The 15,909-nt window shown below is 60.8% G+C and overlaps 1 protein-coding gene across 3 annotated transcripts; it reads right to left on the minus strand.

Moving 5' to 3' along the window:
* Nucleotides 1-1,461: 1,461 nt before the first annotated feature.
* Nucleotides 1,462-15,401, minus strand: N4BP3 (NEDD4 binding protein 3). Of its 3 annotated transcripts, none has more exons than XM_035013923.1 (5): nt 15,155-15,401; nt 7,606-7,950; nt 6,813-7,340; nt 6,205-6,459; nt 1,462-6,116 (listed from the first exon to the last, which is right to left on the minus strand). In XM_035013923.1, the coding sequence occupies exons 2-5, from the start codon at nt 7,924-7,926 to the stop codon at nt 5,580-5,582; spliced, it is 1,641 nt and encodes a 546-aa protein (XP_034869814.1). In that variant the 5' UTR covers nt 7,927-7,950; nt 15,155-15,401; the 3' UTR covers nt 1,462-5,579. The 3 variants fall into 3 exon arrangements, with proteins under 3 accessions (XP_034869814.1, XP_034869813.1, XP_034869812.1); XM_035013922.1 differs by lacking the exon at nt 15,155-15,401 and adding an exon at nt 8,285-9,308 and having other exon boundaries at nt 7,606-7,956; XM_035013921.1 differs by having other exon boundaries at nt 1,463-6,116; nt 7,606-7,956.
* Nucleotides 15,402-15,909: the final 508 nt, after the last annotated feature.

The following is a 15,909-nucleotide window of genomic DNA, read 5'->3' on the forward strand; positions in this document are numbered from 1 at the left end:
CATTTTATTTTGCAGGGCATAGTGCAAAGTATGTCTTATTTTTTCCCCCCAATTTTTGTCCAGTTATCCCAGTACCTCTTACTAAATAATCCTACCTTTTTCCTCTCATTTGGAAGCCTTTTATCCTAACGTTAAGATTTTCTACAGAATGGAATCTATTTCTGGCTCTTCATTCTTTCCATTGAGGTGTAGTATTATTGTTTTACTTGCTACTTTGTAATATGTTCTAATGTGTGGGGGGATTATACACTGCTCACAAAAAGGAAAAAAAAAAGGAAAGGAAGGGTATTAAGAAAGCAGATCACTGGTTGTTGGGGAATGGGGGGAGGGCTGACTGAGACACAGGGGAATTTGGGGGGCATGATGGAGCTATTCTGTATCTTGATTGTAGTGTTGGTTATGCAACTTTCTGCGTTTGTCAAAGTTCTAAAAACTGTACTCTACAAAGGAAGCATTTTCCTGTATGTAAATTATACCTTAAAAAAATGCTGGGGGGGGGACCAGGTACACAAAGAACACACTAGATTAAAAAAAAAAAGAAAAAAGGTTCGTGGCAGACAAGACAAGCGTTCTGAAAATACAGCCTTCCTTGCTTCTCTGAGTTGAGCCCTGGAAGGCCAGGCTAGGAAAAGATGGACCCTCCCCTGATAGCTGGTTGGGGTTAGGGCAACAGCAGGTGAGGCAGACACTGCCTACCCTTTGTGGAACCTGGGAGCATCGGGCCTCAGCCCATGGAGCTCAGGTTGCCTACTCAGGCTTCTTCCTTCCACCCTCCAGGTGGCACCCAACCAGTCTCCTGCTCCTTCTCTCTGTTTCTGCCCCTCCTTGTAAGGCCTTGGTTTAGGCCAGGAGCAGCTACATCATTTGCAGGCTCTGGAGCAAAATGGAAATGTGAGGCCCCTTGCTCAAGCATCATTAAGAAGTTCAAGATGGCAACAGCAGATGGGGCACGTGGGTGGCTCAGTTGGTTAAGTGTCTGCCTTCAGCACAGGTCATGATTTCCGGGGTCCTGGGATGGAGCCCCGTGTTGGGCTTCCTGCTCAGCAGGGACTCTGCTTCTCTCTCTCTCTCTAATAAATAAATAAAATCTTTAAAAAAAAAATGGCAACAGCAGCGCCTCGCAGTTAGTGTTGGGCCCTTCTGAGTGTGGTCCTGAGTGACCACACAGGTCACACACACGTAAAGCTAGTCCTGGTTCTGGCCCTCCCCTTTGACTGCCTGAGGGACCCACTCACAGCCTGAAGTCCTCCTGTGCCAACTTACCAGTCTGTCTAGGGGCTGCCTTGCCTCCCCTCAAGTCCTTCTAGACAGGACCCTCCCTCCAAAATGCCCCACACCTCCCTGTGTTCAGTTCCAGGCCGATCCTGGATGCCCTCATCCCACCCTGCTCCTGAGGAAATCCCCCCAATTTCCCTTTCTCAGAGAAGTTTATCCCTGTTAAGGAAAAAAGTACTCATGGCACTTGTCAAAGAGTGGTAATGAAGACTTTATTCAAGAGGGGATACTGCAATGGGGGTTTTGTAGTAGGGGAGAGAGAGTGGGCTCAACTCCAAATACAACAAGGAAAAGTAGAATTGATGGCCAAGGAGCAGGTGTGGGGGATCAGTAGATGAAAAATTACTAAGAGGACACCTCCAGGGCGGGGCGGGGGGGGGGACGGCCAGGAGGTAGCCTGGCTAACTGTACCTCACAGGAGTCTTGCTGAAGGCAGGCCAGCTATCACCTGGGGGATGGTGGAAGATGAAGAACCAGATTACATATGGAGGGGAGTCAGATATGGAAGATGGGGATTCTGGCTAAACTAACTTAGCAAGAATCTTGCTAGAACTGGACTGTAAAGGAGGGCTACCTTCCAAGGTCAGGAGCAAAGAGAGGTTACAAGTGCTTGACCCAAGTCTGGTCCATCTTTGTCACACACACCGCCCCCCCCAAGGCACACCCCTCATCACCTGTAGTGAAAAGTGAAACAACTTTCCTCCGAGTCCCACTGTACTCATGCCCCACCTCTCATTACCTATTTCACTCTTGTTTTGTTGCAAGAAATAGCACATTCTTCTTTTCTGAATCCAATATAGAGGACTAAGCCCCACCTACTCGGGTGGTGAGTTAGTCTGAATTGTCACTGTGGGGCATGCACAGTCTTTGAAGAAAGGCTCCCTAATACCTATACCCCCCCCACCCCGGTCTCAGAGAAATGTACTTTTCCATGCTCTGCTGACCTGCCACCGTGGAGGCCCTCCGTTGTTCCCGTGTATGTATATGTTTGCGTTCTTCTGGTCTGGTCACTACCATGGACGTATGTGTGTGGCTGTCTCCCTCCCCCCACAGGGAAGGGTCATGCGGGCAGAGAGGCCTTGGCCACTATGGCTTCCTCATCTGAGATTCAGGTCTGGCCCTGAGGGAGGCATGTCGTACCTCACTGGGCAGGAAATGGTGACCAGCTCTGCAGCTCCAGTGCTTGGCCCAGGTGTCCATGAATGATGAATGAACACCCAGAGCTGGAGACTTCCCCACCCACGCCACTCCACCCCCAGCTCGAACCCATGCCAGTCAGGGAGAGGTCTGGTCCCTCTTGACTCCAAAGCCCCCGCCCCCACCCCAGTGCCTTCTGGGCTGGAGCCAGAGCAGGCTCTCGGGGTAAAAACAGAACAGACAGCCCTGCCTGGCAATGCCTACAGCCCCGTGGAGAGACACCGACAATGTCAGCAAATATACGGGTCTGTGGACATGAAGCAGGGGGGGTGGGGAGAGGAATGCCCAGGCAGGGCAGGGCAGGGCAGGGCAGGAGTTCAAGGAAGGCTTTCTCGAGGAAGTAAGATCTGTGAGGAGGCTCTACCTGGAGGACGAGGACCTGCGAGGGCCTGCGAGGGCCTGCGAGGGCCTGCGAGGGCCTGCGAAGGCCTGCTGGGGTCAGAAAGGGCGCCATTATCTGGAAGTCAGGCTGTCAGATGCTTTGAGTGATAGACTAAGGGGGCCCAGGGAGACACTGGAAGATGTGACACTCTGAACTGTGAACAGGAGAGATCAGAGGCACAGAGCCCAGCTCGGGGAGCTTGCCTCAGTTCTGGAAATTGGCTATCTGGGCCTAGTCTGCTGGGGGAAGGGGCCTCTGGGCAGCTGAGGGGCAGGCCCACAGGGCGCAGGAGGGAGGGGCTGCTCCAGAGCAGGGGCCGCGGCCGTGGCACCTGTGATCAGCTGGTCCCAGAGCCACCCAGCCGGCTTGGGGACCCGGGAACTGGTTTGCCCGGCAGGGATCTGGTTCCCTCGGAGCCACCCCAGCTTCAGTTCTCTCTCGCGCCCTCCCCCTGCATCTGGGTCTGGCCCTGGTTTCTGGCAGAGCTGCCAAGTTTTGGTACCACCCACCCACTCCCCGCTGGCTGTACTGGCCGGCCCAGCTCTCTAATTGCTGGGTGGGGAGCCCTTCTGCAGAGATGGTACACCGGAAGGTGGACCCCAGCCGCGGTGGGGCACGTGGGCACCCAGCCTGACCAGCTCCAGGTTGCAGGGAGGGAGTGACCCAGGCTTTAGGTCACTAGAGGGTCTGGAGGGTCACTGGCCCAGAGACCTTGGTTTGGAGGGATCTGTGAAACAGGTTCCAAGGCCTGTGGGAGACAGGCCTGCTTAACTTGAGTGCTCCCAGTTTCCCTCCCCCAGCAGAGGACCCAGGCTCAGCTACGTGCGGGGGTCTGTCCTAGCCACAGGCTCAACCTAAGCCTGGCCAGAGGCAAAAGGAGCTGGGCTGGGGCTGGTGGGAAGAAATGGAGCAGAAGGAACAGCCAGGAAGCAGCCCTCCCGGCCTCCCAACCCGGGAGCCCCGAACACACCCCCAGACACACCCACCACCCACAAGACAGCTCCACATCCACCTGCCACTTACATGGCCATAAACACACCATACCCACGGCAGACAAGTCACACACCCCATTTTCCACCCTGAAAAGGCGAGGCACATCAGCGCATCCTCCACAGCCCCGTGGGTACCCTAGCACAGCAACTCCACCAGGACCCACCTGCCGGGGCGTGAGGAGTGGCCAGGCATGGCCTGGGAAGGGGGAATCATGGGTGACGGGAGCAAACTGGGGTTTCTGCAGAGAACTTGTCAGAGGTTGCAGCTGCCACATCAGAGCAGGGACTGGGAGGTCTGCGGGCTGGCTCCCCTGCAGCGGGAAGCACCATCTAATTCAACCCCGAGAGCCCACGCACCGAAGGCCTAACAGACGGGAGGTGCTCAATGCCCAGCAGCAGTTACAGTGATGTGCCCATAAGGATGCTGAACTTTACTGCAAGGAGTGGGGATGGGCCACCTGCGTGCCAGACTAGGTCTGTGCTCTGGGCCACCCACCCAGGAGGGAGCAAAAGTCCAGAAGGGAAACTGGACTGCTGAGAGGCTAAGGGGTGGGAGTAGGCTGGAGGGGTCGGAGGACCAGCCTGGGCTGAGACCAAGGGTCAGGGAGCCTGGTGTGGGGCTGGAGGTGGAGGGTTGCTTCCTCTCAGCACAGAGCTTTCCAGAATACAAATCAGATCACATCTCACCCCTGCTTAAAAATATCCCTTGGCCTTCCATTGCCTACAGGGAAATGGCCACATTCCCTGCTGCAGTGCAGGCCCTTTACCAAGTAACCAACCCACAAGTTTTCTCTGCCTGTTTCCTGCACCTTCCTGGGGCCTCCCATTCCTGTGGAGGGAGGGGTGTGCCACAGGCGGACGGAAAGATGGGAGGTGCGTTCTGGGAGGGGCAGGGCCCTCCTGGAGCCTTTGGGTGCTCCAGGGGGAAGCTGTATTAGGCCAGCCCCAAACCCAGCAGGGGTCTGGGTACCCAGGGCCCAGAATTCCTACCAAGAGAATGTTTCATGTTCTAGCCATGCCTTGGTTGACTTGCCCTTTTGCTTTTTTCTGGGTTCTCTGGCCTTGTTCCTTCTGCAAAATCCCACTGGTGCTGAAGAAAAGCATTTCAGCCCACACAGCAGCTAAGGAACCGTGTGGTGCCAGGACAAAAGGATTCCTCCACTCCCCAACGCACATGCCCAGCGGCTGCAAACGCGCGCACACACACATGGGCACAGGGCACACCCTCCCACGGACCATGACCATGGAGGCGAGCTACAGCCCAGTCAAAGGGCCCCCGACGCCAACCATCCACAATTCTCTAGACTCAGGCCAGGGACAGGCCCAATGTAGCCCCTGCCGAGGGGAGAGGGGGCTCCTTGTAGAAAATGTGGCTTTATTCTGGGGGAGGCCAGTGTTCCCATCCCAGCCTCCCTTCCTCACGCCTGCCCTTCTGCATCATGGGGCTCTCCATTCCCCAACCTCCTCTGGGCCACCTCTCACTCCCGGGAGCGGGGCGAGGCCCTGCCAAGGGGCTCCTCTGCCTGGAAGCCTTGCCCTGGCTCCTGCCGCTGGCAGCCTATCCAGCCCACGACACCATGGTAGCCCTCCTCGCGGTGGGCCTCCCCACCCCTGGCCGCCTCCACAGCTTCTGCCGCAGACCAGTGTAAGGAAGGAGTCGGCCATCATCTCGGGGTGGGCTTGTCCAGGCCATTTTTCCGGCGGTGCTCCTGCCGCCCGCTCAGCCGCTGGCCTCAGATCTTGGAGGACTCCAGTCGAGGGCTCCAGGGCGCTGGGGGCTCCCGCAGCGCCCGCAGCTCTTGTTCCAGCGCCTGGTTGCGGCGGTACATGTCCAGGTAGCCTCCCTGGATCTCCCGCTGGTAGCGCAGCACCCGTTCCTTCTCCTCCTGCCATGTCCGCCGCTCGCGCTCAAAGCACAGTGCCTGCTCCTGGGCGCGGAGCCGCTCCTGCACCAGCTGGGCCCGCAGCTGCTCGGCGCCCCCTCCGCCCCCTCCGGCCTCGCTGCCGCCCGCCTCGGCCAGCAGCCCCCTGCTCTTGCAGTCGTCCGTCTCACAGCTGCCCGGGCCTTCCTCCCGCAGGCCCGGCTCCCGCAGGCTCCGCACCGCCTGGCGCAGCTGGGCCAGCTCCGCGTCCTGCGCCTGCGCCTGCGCCCGGCTGCCCCGCAGCTGCGTCTTCAGGCTGAAGATCTCCGCCAGCTTCTGCGCCAGCTCCGCCTGGGCCTCCCGCAGCTGCTGCTTCAGGAGGCTGATCTCTGCTGTCTTCTGGCACACCTGGAGGGACACAGGACGGGCGAGAGCGGGTAAGGGCGGGTGGCGGGCGGCAGAGGACGGAAGGTTTATAGGATGCCTGGTCTCTCACCTCCCATCGGGCCTCCTCCTCGGGTCGGGCGCTAGGGTCGGCCTCTGGGAGGGCGCCGGGGGGCCGAGGCTCGGGGCCCAGGTCCTGCTGCGCCCGCAGCTCTTTGCGCAGCCGCCGCTGCTCCTGCTGGGCCACGAAGAGCTGTAGCTGGAGGTTGCGCTCACTGCGCTCTGCCTTCTGAGCCACCTCGTGCAGCCGCTCCACGTACAGGCGCTTCAGCTCAGCCAGCCACAGCCGCTGGCGCTCCTCCAGCACCTACCAAGGGCAAGAGGCGCCTGCCACGCTGGGAAATCCGCACACGGCCCCGCTCCCATAGCTAGACCCCTCCACAACACCCCAGCCGTGGCTGGAGGGGAAGTGTCCCCAACACACGGCCCTCCCAGGAGGTCTCTCCTCCTCCCTTCCACCCAACTCCTCGCTAGCCAGGGCAGCCAGTGACACGACAGCCCCATCACGTGGGGGGTGGGGGACTGGATCACCTCCATCTTCCTTACTCTCTTGTGGCCAGAGCCACCTAGGTGAGCTGGCTGGGGCCCCTCCAGTTTTCCCTTTACCCCAATGCCAAGGGGCAGAATAGGACCCCAAGGTGTGGAGGGGGGCGCCCTCACCTGTGTGAAGGGGTTGGAGCCATCCTCATCACCAAGGCCCCTCTTGAGATCCTCACAGGTGTCGGGCAGCATGGCCACCACCTCCTCCGCAGTGGGGCAGGAGAACTCGTAGGGGGGTGGTGGCTCAGGCAGGCAGCTCAGCATAGCCAGGGGCCCAGCCTCTTTGGGGACCCGTGAGGCCCGGTCCAGGGAGCCCCCCAGGTGGTTAATGTGGCCCAGAGAGGAGCTGAAGGGGCCTGGACCGGTGCCAGGACTGCGGCCGAAGCTGCCCCCGCTGGAGGAGTCAGACAGGCTGGGCTCGGGCTCGGGGCCACCCTCATCCAGGCTGAGGGCATGCAAGAGCTGGGCGCGGGCCTGTGCCTGGCTGGCCCGGGGCCCTGGGCTCAGGGGTGGGTGGCAGGCCAGCGTATGCAGGCTGCCATTGCTGCGCCACAGCTTCTGGCCCTTGTGGGCGGCCAGGCTCTGCATGGACAGGAAGCCTTTCCCAGTGCCCGCCATGGGCTTGAACACCGACGGGCGGATGCGGCACTGCCAGGAAGAAAAAGGGCAGGTTTGAGGCCCCGGGCAGACCTCACCTCTGCCCTCCCAACATCCCCACAGCCCCCCGGGATCCTCTCTGAGACTCTGGGGTGCACATCCCCAGGGGGCGGTGACCTGTGACCAAGCCTCAGGCCGGCCTACAGCAGGAGGTTCATGTCCCAGCCCCATCCGAGGACCCGGGTCTCCGAGGGGACCCCAAGCCGCCCCCATCCCCACCCTCCAACACTATGGAGGGAAGTGGGCAGAGATGCACCTTGTCAAAGCGACCCCGCTCGGGCAGCGAAGTCTTGCTGAAGTCACCAGCCCGAGGATGTTCCTGGTAGTAGAGGGTGGGGTAGTCAGCAGGATCGTTCCGAGGGGCCCTCTTGGTGTTCTTGCCATCCTTCTTGGGGAGGTGCAGGTAGCTGAAGAGCTCACGCTGGCCCAAGCCCTTCCGGAGGAGCCCATCAGGCTGGCGGGAAGTCCGGGACCCCGCAAGTGCTGCCCGTAGCTCTTCGGGGGAGAAGTCCTGCCGTTCCAACAGGCTGCCCACGCTGCCCATGGCAATGCCAGCAGGGCCTGGGGCTGTGGCCATGAAGTTTCAACAGGGCACAGGCAGCTGTTTCTGGGGATTGGGAGGCTCCATCAGGGGCAGGTGGGCACTTGCTGCCCAACTTCCCTGATCCCCTAAAACCAGGTACGTGTTCTCTGTGTCAGCTCCCTACCTGGCCCAGGCCCAGGAGGCAGATATGGGTCCTGGACAGAATCCAGGACAGGATTCCCAGGCTGGCAAGAGAAAGGGGGTAGAGGCTCCCAAGCCACCAGCCTGGTGCCCCAGCTGCAGTTACGGGCCAGTGTGATTGGGGGACATGGGGCAACAGGCCCAAAGCAGTGGGATAGGGCCCCTCCCAGGACTGGGCCAGCTGAGGACTCAGGCTCTGTGTGACTCTGACCTTGTTCGCTCTCCTGCCAGGCTCCTCACCCAAATTGGAGAGGTGGCCTATGGCTCCCCATTCCTTGTCTCTGGGGAGGGGGAAAACCCAGTTCAGCCCCTCTTCCTGCAGTGGGTCAGAGTTCCCCAAGGGAAGCACCTGGCATGGGTGGGGTTGGGGGCTGCAGTGGGAGGGACACAAACAGGAAGGGCCTAGGGGAGGAAGGATGGCGGGAACAATGGCCAGTTTCCGGAACAGGTGTTCACGTAGTCATAGGGGCAGTGGTGGGAGACAGAGGGAAGGGACAGTGGGAGCCCCTGCCACCCCAAAACCCACCACCAGAGGGGGGGGGTGTCCCAGATCTTGACCCAGCGTGGGGCCAATCACGTGTGGGCCCTAGCTTCCTCGAGCAGTCTTATCACTCAGGGATGCTGGGAGGATGGGCTGAGATAACAGGACAAAGTGTCCAGTTCAGGGCCTGGCCCATAGCCAGGGTCAACACAGGCTGCCTGAAGCTGAGCTCAGCTGCTCAAACATGACCTCCTCCCCGGCAGGGGGCCCAGAAACCAGGTTAGGGACCAGCTCCCACCTGTGCTGAGATCACACCCTGGAGGGTGGGGCCTGGCCCTAGTTCCCCTCCGGATACCCTGTCCAGTCCAGGGCCTGGCACACAGTAGATGCGCAGACAGGACCTGCCGAATGAGCGAATGCCACCTTCTTCTCTGCCTCCGCGCCCCCGCGAGCAACTGCTCCCATTCCCGTACAGACACCCAGCCGGTATGCAGCAGCTGTGCGCCCCCCACCCACCCCAATTTGCTTCCGGGACACCCACTCCCACCTCAAACAATGGTCGTTAGGAGGCTCCATCTTCCTCAGCCATTTCCAGGTTTTGTGTTTGTGGAAGACAAAGCTCTCCGGGAGTGGGAGGGATGGGGGGCAGGGCCCTGCTCCCCACCCCCACCCCGTGGCCAGCTAATAGCCTCTGAGGAGGTCACAGGGCACACAGGGTCGGGGGACTCATCCAGTTAAGGAATCATAGGTGCTGGCCAGCTCCAGCGACACAGCCCTGCGTAGGGGTCTGAGTCCCATGATAGAGCTGTTGTCCCTCTTTGAAGGCAAGGGCACTGGGGCTCCCAAAGGTAAAGTGGCTTGCCCAAGGTCACAGAGCTGGTTGGAATGAGATGCCTGTGATCTCAGCAGGATGGCTGTTGAATGTTTGGGGGGGCCCCGGATAGCACCCACAGCCCAAAGGGTTAGAACTGAAGTATCCTGCCTCCCAATCTGACACCTCCTTACCGTGACAGGCCTACCCAGTGACAGACACCCATTTGTCTGAGCTCACTCAGCTTTTTTTTTTTTTTTTAAGATTTTATTTATTTATTTGAGAGAGAGAATGAGATAGAGAGAGCATGAGAGGGGGGGAGGGTCAGAGGGAGAAGCAGACTCCCCGCCGAGCAGGGAGCCCGATGCGGGACTCAATCCCGGGACTCCAGGATCATGACCTGAGCCGAAGGCAGTTGCTTAACCAACTGAGCCACCCAGGTGCCCCTGAGCCCACTCAGCTCTTGTCGCTGCTTCTCAGGGAGGTGGACAGCCAAGAACCCGGTCTCCAGCCCTGTCCTCCCACTGTCTCTCCACAGGGACCTGGCCACTATGGCTTCTCCCTTTGCCATGTCTCAGTTGCCCCATCTCTGAAGTGGGTGAGACTGCCTGCCCCGTCTTTCTTTTGGGTTTCCATCACAGAGACAATTGAGGTGAAGGGTCTCAGGAACCAGAAGCCGAGTGCAAGCACGGGGGTGGGGATGGTAGCGGCGGTGCCAAATACGCCCACCGGCCCCCAAACACAGATCCTGACTTCCTGTCTCAGGGAGGGATAAGAGGCACCCTCTGTTCCCCACAAAGGATCTCAGGTCTCTTGAACTAGAGGCAGTCATGGGCCAGAAGAGAACATACCTCCCCCACAAACCGCAGTCCAGTCAGTGAGCAGCACGGTAGTTCCTGTGTTAGAGGACATAGCACGGACGATCACATCCAACAGCACACAGTCACGGACAAGGTCACCCTCACGGCGCTGAGCACCCTCTGGGACACACACATGACATGCGAATGCTCTAGCACTACACTAGCAAGAAGACCCAGTTGTCCTACTCAGCCCCCAGGCTAGATGCAGAGAGGGTGTGTATGTGTGTGTGTGTGCACGCGCACGCGCTAGATGCAGAGAGGTGTGTGTGTGCGCTAGATGCAGAGAGGTGTGTGTGTGTGCGCACCCTAGATGCGGAGAGGTGTGTGTGTGTGCACGCGCGCTAGATACAGAGAGGTGTGTGTGTGCGCGCGCTAGATGCGGAGAGGTGTGTGTGTGTGCGTGCACTAGATGCAGAGAGGTGTGTGTGTGTGTGCACGCACGCACTAGATGCAGAGAGGTGTGTGTGTGCACTAGATGCAGAGGTGTGTGTGTGTGCGCGCCCTAGATGCGGAGAGGTGTGTGTGTGCGCGTGCTAGATGCAGGGAGGTGTGTGTGTGTGTGCGCGCACTAGATGCAGAGAGGTGTGTGTGCGCTAGATGCAGAGGTGTGTGTGTGTGTGCACGCACGCGCTAGATGCAGAGAGGTGTGTGTGTGCACTAGATGCGGAGAGGTGTGTGCGCGCGCGCGCTAGAGGCGGAGAGGTGTGTGCGTGCGCGCGCTAGATGCGGAGAGGTGTGTGCGCGCGCGCTAGAGGCGGAGAGGTGTGCGCGCGCGCTAGAGGCGGAGAGGTGTGTATGTGCGCGCGCTAGAGGCGGAGAGGTGTGTGTGTGCGCGCACTAGATGCAGAGAGGTGTGTGTGCGCGCTAGATGCAGAGGTGTGTGTGTGTGTGCACGCATGCACAAGATGCAGAGAGGTGTGTGTGTGTGCGCACCCTAGATGCGGAGAGGTGTGTGTGTGCACACTAGATGCGGAGAGGTGTGTGTGTGTGTGTGCGCACTAGATGCAGAGAGGTGTGTGTGTGCGCTAGATGCAGAGGTGTGTGTGTGTGTGCACGCACGTGCTAGATGCAGAGAGGTGTGTGTGCACTAGATGCGGAGAGGTGTGTGTGCGTGCACGCGCTAGAGGCGGAGAGGTGTGTGTGCGCGCGCTAGAGGCGGAGAGGTGTGTGTGCGCGCGCTAGAGGCGGAGAGGTGTGTGTGTGTGCGCGCACTAGATGCAGAGAGGTGTGTGTGCGCGCTAGATGCAGAGGTGTGTGTGTGCACGCACGCACTAGATACAGAGAGGTGTGTGTGTGCACTAGATGCAGAGAGGTGTGTGTGTGTGCGCGCCCTAGATGCGGAGAGGTGTGTGTGTGCGCGCTAGATGCAGAGAGGTGTGTGTGTGTGTGTGTGCGCACTAGATGCAGAGGTGTGTGTGTGCGCTAGATGCAGAGGTGTGTGTGTGTGTGCACGCACGCGCTAGATGCAGAGAGGTGTGTGTGCACTAGATGCGGAGAGGTGTGTGTGCGTGCGCGCCCTAGATGCGGAGAGGTGTGTGTGCGCGCGCGCGCTAGATGCGGAGAGGTGTGTGTGCGCGCGCTAGAGGCGGAGAGGTGTGTGCGCGCGCGCTAGAGGCGGAGAGGTGTGTGCGGGCGCGCTAGAGGCGGAGAGGTGTGTGCGCGCGCTAGAGGCGGAGAGGTGTGTGCGCGCGCTAGAGGCGGAGAGGTGTGTGCGCGCGCGCTAGATGCGGAGAGGTGTGTGTGTGTGCGCGCGCTAGATGCGGAGAGGTGTGTGTGTGTGCACGCATGCACAAGATGCAGAGAGGTGTGTGTGTGCGCTAGATGCAGAGAGGTGTGTGTGTGCGCGCTAGATGCAGAGAGGTGTGTGTGTGTGCGTGCGCTAGAGGCAGAGAGGTGTGTGTGTGTGCTAGATGCAGAGAGGTGTGTGTGTGCGTGCACGCGCTAGATGCAGAAAGGTGTGTGTGTGTGTGTGTGTGTGTGTGTGAGATGAGGGGCTTCTCTCCATGTGTGACCTAAGCAATTAGAAACAGTTGTGGAACTGGATGAAGGGGACAAAGACAGCCCCTTCCTTTTGTCTTTCCCCAAGGCCCTCCCCCTCCACCCAAGCCTTCCTAGGTAACTTCTCAGGCTGTATTATCAGCTCTCCCAGCAGGGCTGAGGCCCCAGGGTTCTAGGAGGCTCCACCCTGCCCAGGTCTCAGTCTGGGGACAGTCCCTTTTCCTAAAGGGGTCCATCCCACCTCCCCCCAACACACACATTCCTTCCCCGTTGCTTGGAGGCCCAGGGACTGGCCTGATCAGGCCAGGGCAGCTGTGCCGGCTGGGCTGGAGAGGATCTGGTGGGGGAGGAGGGAGGAAGGCAAGTGCCTTGCCGCCCCTCTGGGAACATCAGAGCAAAAAGCAGGGCCTCTTCCGAGTGCCTCCAAGGGCTCCTCTGCCCAGAGCTCAGTACATGCCCTGGGGCTCAGAGCTCCACACTGAGCTGAAACCCGCCCCCGCCCCCCACCACCGTGCTGGCTAGGTTTGGGCTGAGCCATATTCTGCACAGGATCCAGTTGGCCCCAACAGGACCCCTGAGCTCCTGTTCCCCAACCCCTGGCCCCAAGATTAGCCAGCAGCACTGAAAGCCCTGGACACAGAGGGGCATCTCTTTCAGATCAGCCCTTGGTGGAGACAGGAACATGAGGCTAGGGAGCCACCCTGGCCATGAAACAGAGACAGGACACGCAGGGAAGCACCCCGGCGTCTGTTAGTCAGCCTGACATGGGGCTCACCCCAGCCTCACAACACCTGGGAATACTGACATCCTCCCTTTCGGAAGAGGAAACTGAGGCCCAGGAGGTAAAAGCACGTGCCTGAGGTCATGTTCAGCCGCACTGGAGAAAGTACACAGCTCCTCAGGTTTAGAAGCCCACCCTGATGGCTCAGTTGTTAAGCACCTGCCTTCAGCTCAGGTCATGATCCCAGGGTCCTGGGCTCGAGCCACTGTCGGGCTCCCTGATCAGTGGGGAGTCTGCTTCTCCCTCTGACTCTCCCCCTCCCCCCACCCACTTGTTCTCTCTCTCTCTCTCAAATAAATAAATAAAAAATCTTAAAAAAAAAAAAACCCAAGAAGCCCACCCTGACCCCAGCAGGGTGGGCTTCTAGACTGGCCCATCCTCTAGACTGGCCCATCCAAGAGCATGTGGGCCTGAAGCTCCCAGTCCGGCCTTGGCTGTGGTTAGCCCCTCCAGAGCCCAGGCCCCAGGGGAGGGTCCCACCACCTGCTGGGGGATCAGCTTCACTGAAGGGAGTGTCTGCAGCTGCCCCTGAGGAATTGGACTGGAATGTCCCAGCTCCAAAGGAGGGGCAGTGGGTGAGGGGGGCCCAGGGCCCTGATGGGAGAGGGCAGCATACCCCAGTTCCACCGAGACACCTGAAGAATCAGAGCCCTGCATCTAACCCCATAGGAGTGAGTCTTAGTATCACCACAGAGTCACGTAGAGATGTATACCACTCCACAGTTTCTCTGAGCCCTTTTATTTCATCATCTGAGTTCATCTCTATAACAGCCTAGTGGGGGGCAGGCAAGGAAACTGAAGCCCAGGAGCCAGTTGCCCAAGATCCCACAATGATGAACAATTCCAACTCCTTGGGCAAGGCCCTTCTCTACTGCTGTCCCAGGCAGGGATCACCAGCTGCCCTCCATGGGCACACGCTGCAGTGTATGTATGTCCGCCCAGCCCCCCACAGCTGCGGAATCCCCCAAGGGCATCTGCAACCAGGCAGGTTTGGACCCCAGTCCCCTCAGCATGGAATTCCTCCTGCCTGTGCCTGGGTTAGAGAGAAATAGCAGAAGCATTGTTGCTTGGGGACTCGGAGCCCTGGAAGCTGCTAGTTCTAGAGGCTGTGGCGGGAGCAGGCTGGCCGCATTCATTCACAGTCTCGCACATACACACCCACACTCAGCCAGCCAGCAGGGGAGCCCTGCCCAGAGGGCCCTGGGAGGAGGCTGATCATTGGGCCCAGGATGGCCTCCTGCCTCCGCTCCCTCCTTGGCTGGACAGGGAGAGGGCACGGGGGCCAATGTCGCAGGTCAGCCAGGCTAAGCCCCAGATGCAAATGAGGAAAGCCCCAATCTGCACTGGGGGGCTGGGTACAGGGCGGGAGGCGACAGGTCCCAGCTCAGTCCTCTTTCCAGACACAGTCAGGGTCCTGATGTCGCCCTGGCCCCAGGCAGGCCCTCGCTTTGCCAGACTGGGATGGTGCTCCGGCCTCCAAGAACTGGTAGTGTCCCCACAGGACGGGGATCCCTGGTCACTAGCAGCGGGCCGGCAGCTGCCGCCCTTACAGGACAGGAGACCGGAGCAGGAAGGGGGTATCCCAGAGGGGGCGGGAGAGGGGTCTCGTGGCGAAGGTGGAGGAACAGACGATGTTGGCAACCCCACAGAATTTCCCCGCCGGGAAGATCGTGGCGGAGGCGTGGGCTCCCCAGAACTGCGGGAGGTCCGCGGGCTACCTGGGGGGCGGGAGGGGGCGCCTCTTGCTGGCCCCTCCCTGGGCCTGCCGGGAGCGGCGGAGCTGGGGTACCGAAGCCCGGGTCAGACTCCCGCGCCAAGGGCGCCTGCCCCACCCCAGCCGCGGCGCAGGGGTCCCGGGCGCTGCTCCGAGGAGAGCACATTTGCAGGGGTTGCAGAGAGCAGCGTAACCTGCCCCCTGCCCCTCCAGAGGAGCGTCGCGGTCGGTCCCTGATCCCGCGCTTCGGTGCTTCAGTGTCTGGAAGCAGGGGGCACCTGGGCGCACACCGTACCCCGTCACCCCCGCCCACTTCTCAGACGGGCACCTCGCCGGCCAAGGGCTGCTGCTTGGCCAAGGTCGCCGGGAAAGCGAGACCTCGGCGGCCCGCCCCACCCCCGAGCCCAGTCCCCGGCCCCCGGCGCGTCGCACTCACCATGCTGGCGCCGCTCCGCGCCCCCCGCGCGCTGCAATTCCCTCGCGCGGATTCGAACCCTCCCTCCAGGCACCGGCTCCGGGCGAGACTGCGAGGCGGCCCGGAGCGGCCGGCCGGCAGACGCCGGGGAAAACGCGGCCGGGCGGGCGGGCGGACGCCGGAGCCGGATCGGCGAGGGAGGGACGCGCGCTCCGCGGCGCTCGCTTGCTCGCCTGGCCCAGAGGCGGAGGGAAAACCCGGCCTGACTCACCCGCTTGCCGCCAGCCCAGAGCCCGGCCGGGCCCCCGGATGTGGGGGGCGGGGACGGGGGGCAACCCCCGCCCACCGCGAGCCAACCTGAGCCCCGCCCGGACTCGCCGCGCCAACGCTGCCGCGGCCGGCGGAGGCGTCCCGCGCCCGAGCCGCCAGAGGTTCCCTGCCGGCTGCGCCCGGCGCCGCCGCCGCCCCGTGCGCGCCGCGCCGATCCCCGAAGGGTCGGCAGCCCCCGCGGCGCCGCCGACGTCCCCGGAGGGCTCCCTGCCCGCCCCGTTCCTCCTCCTCCTGGCCTCGCCAGCCCCTCTCCGTTTCCAGAACTCGGCAGCTCCCGGAGAGGCGCGTTCCGTCCATCACCCACAGATCCTCGCCTCCTCCTCTTAGGTAAGCATTATTACCGGTTCGGAGGTGGAGCAAAATAGTACTCCGAGAGGTGGAGAGAGAGACCGAGGTCTCTGGCTCCTGAGCGACTGAATTCGGCGCCAAGCATTTTATTTTTATTT

The sequence above is a fragment of the Mirounga leonina genome, unplaced genomic scaffold (assembly GCF_011800145.1).
Source record: "Mirounga leonina isolate KUSES-001 unplaced genomic scaffold, KU_Mleo_1.0 Mir_168, whole genome shotgun sequence".
Taxonomy (NCBI): domain Eukaryota; kingdom Metazoa; phylum Chordata; class Mammalia; order Carnivora; family Phocidae; genus Mirounga; species Mirounga leonina.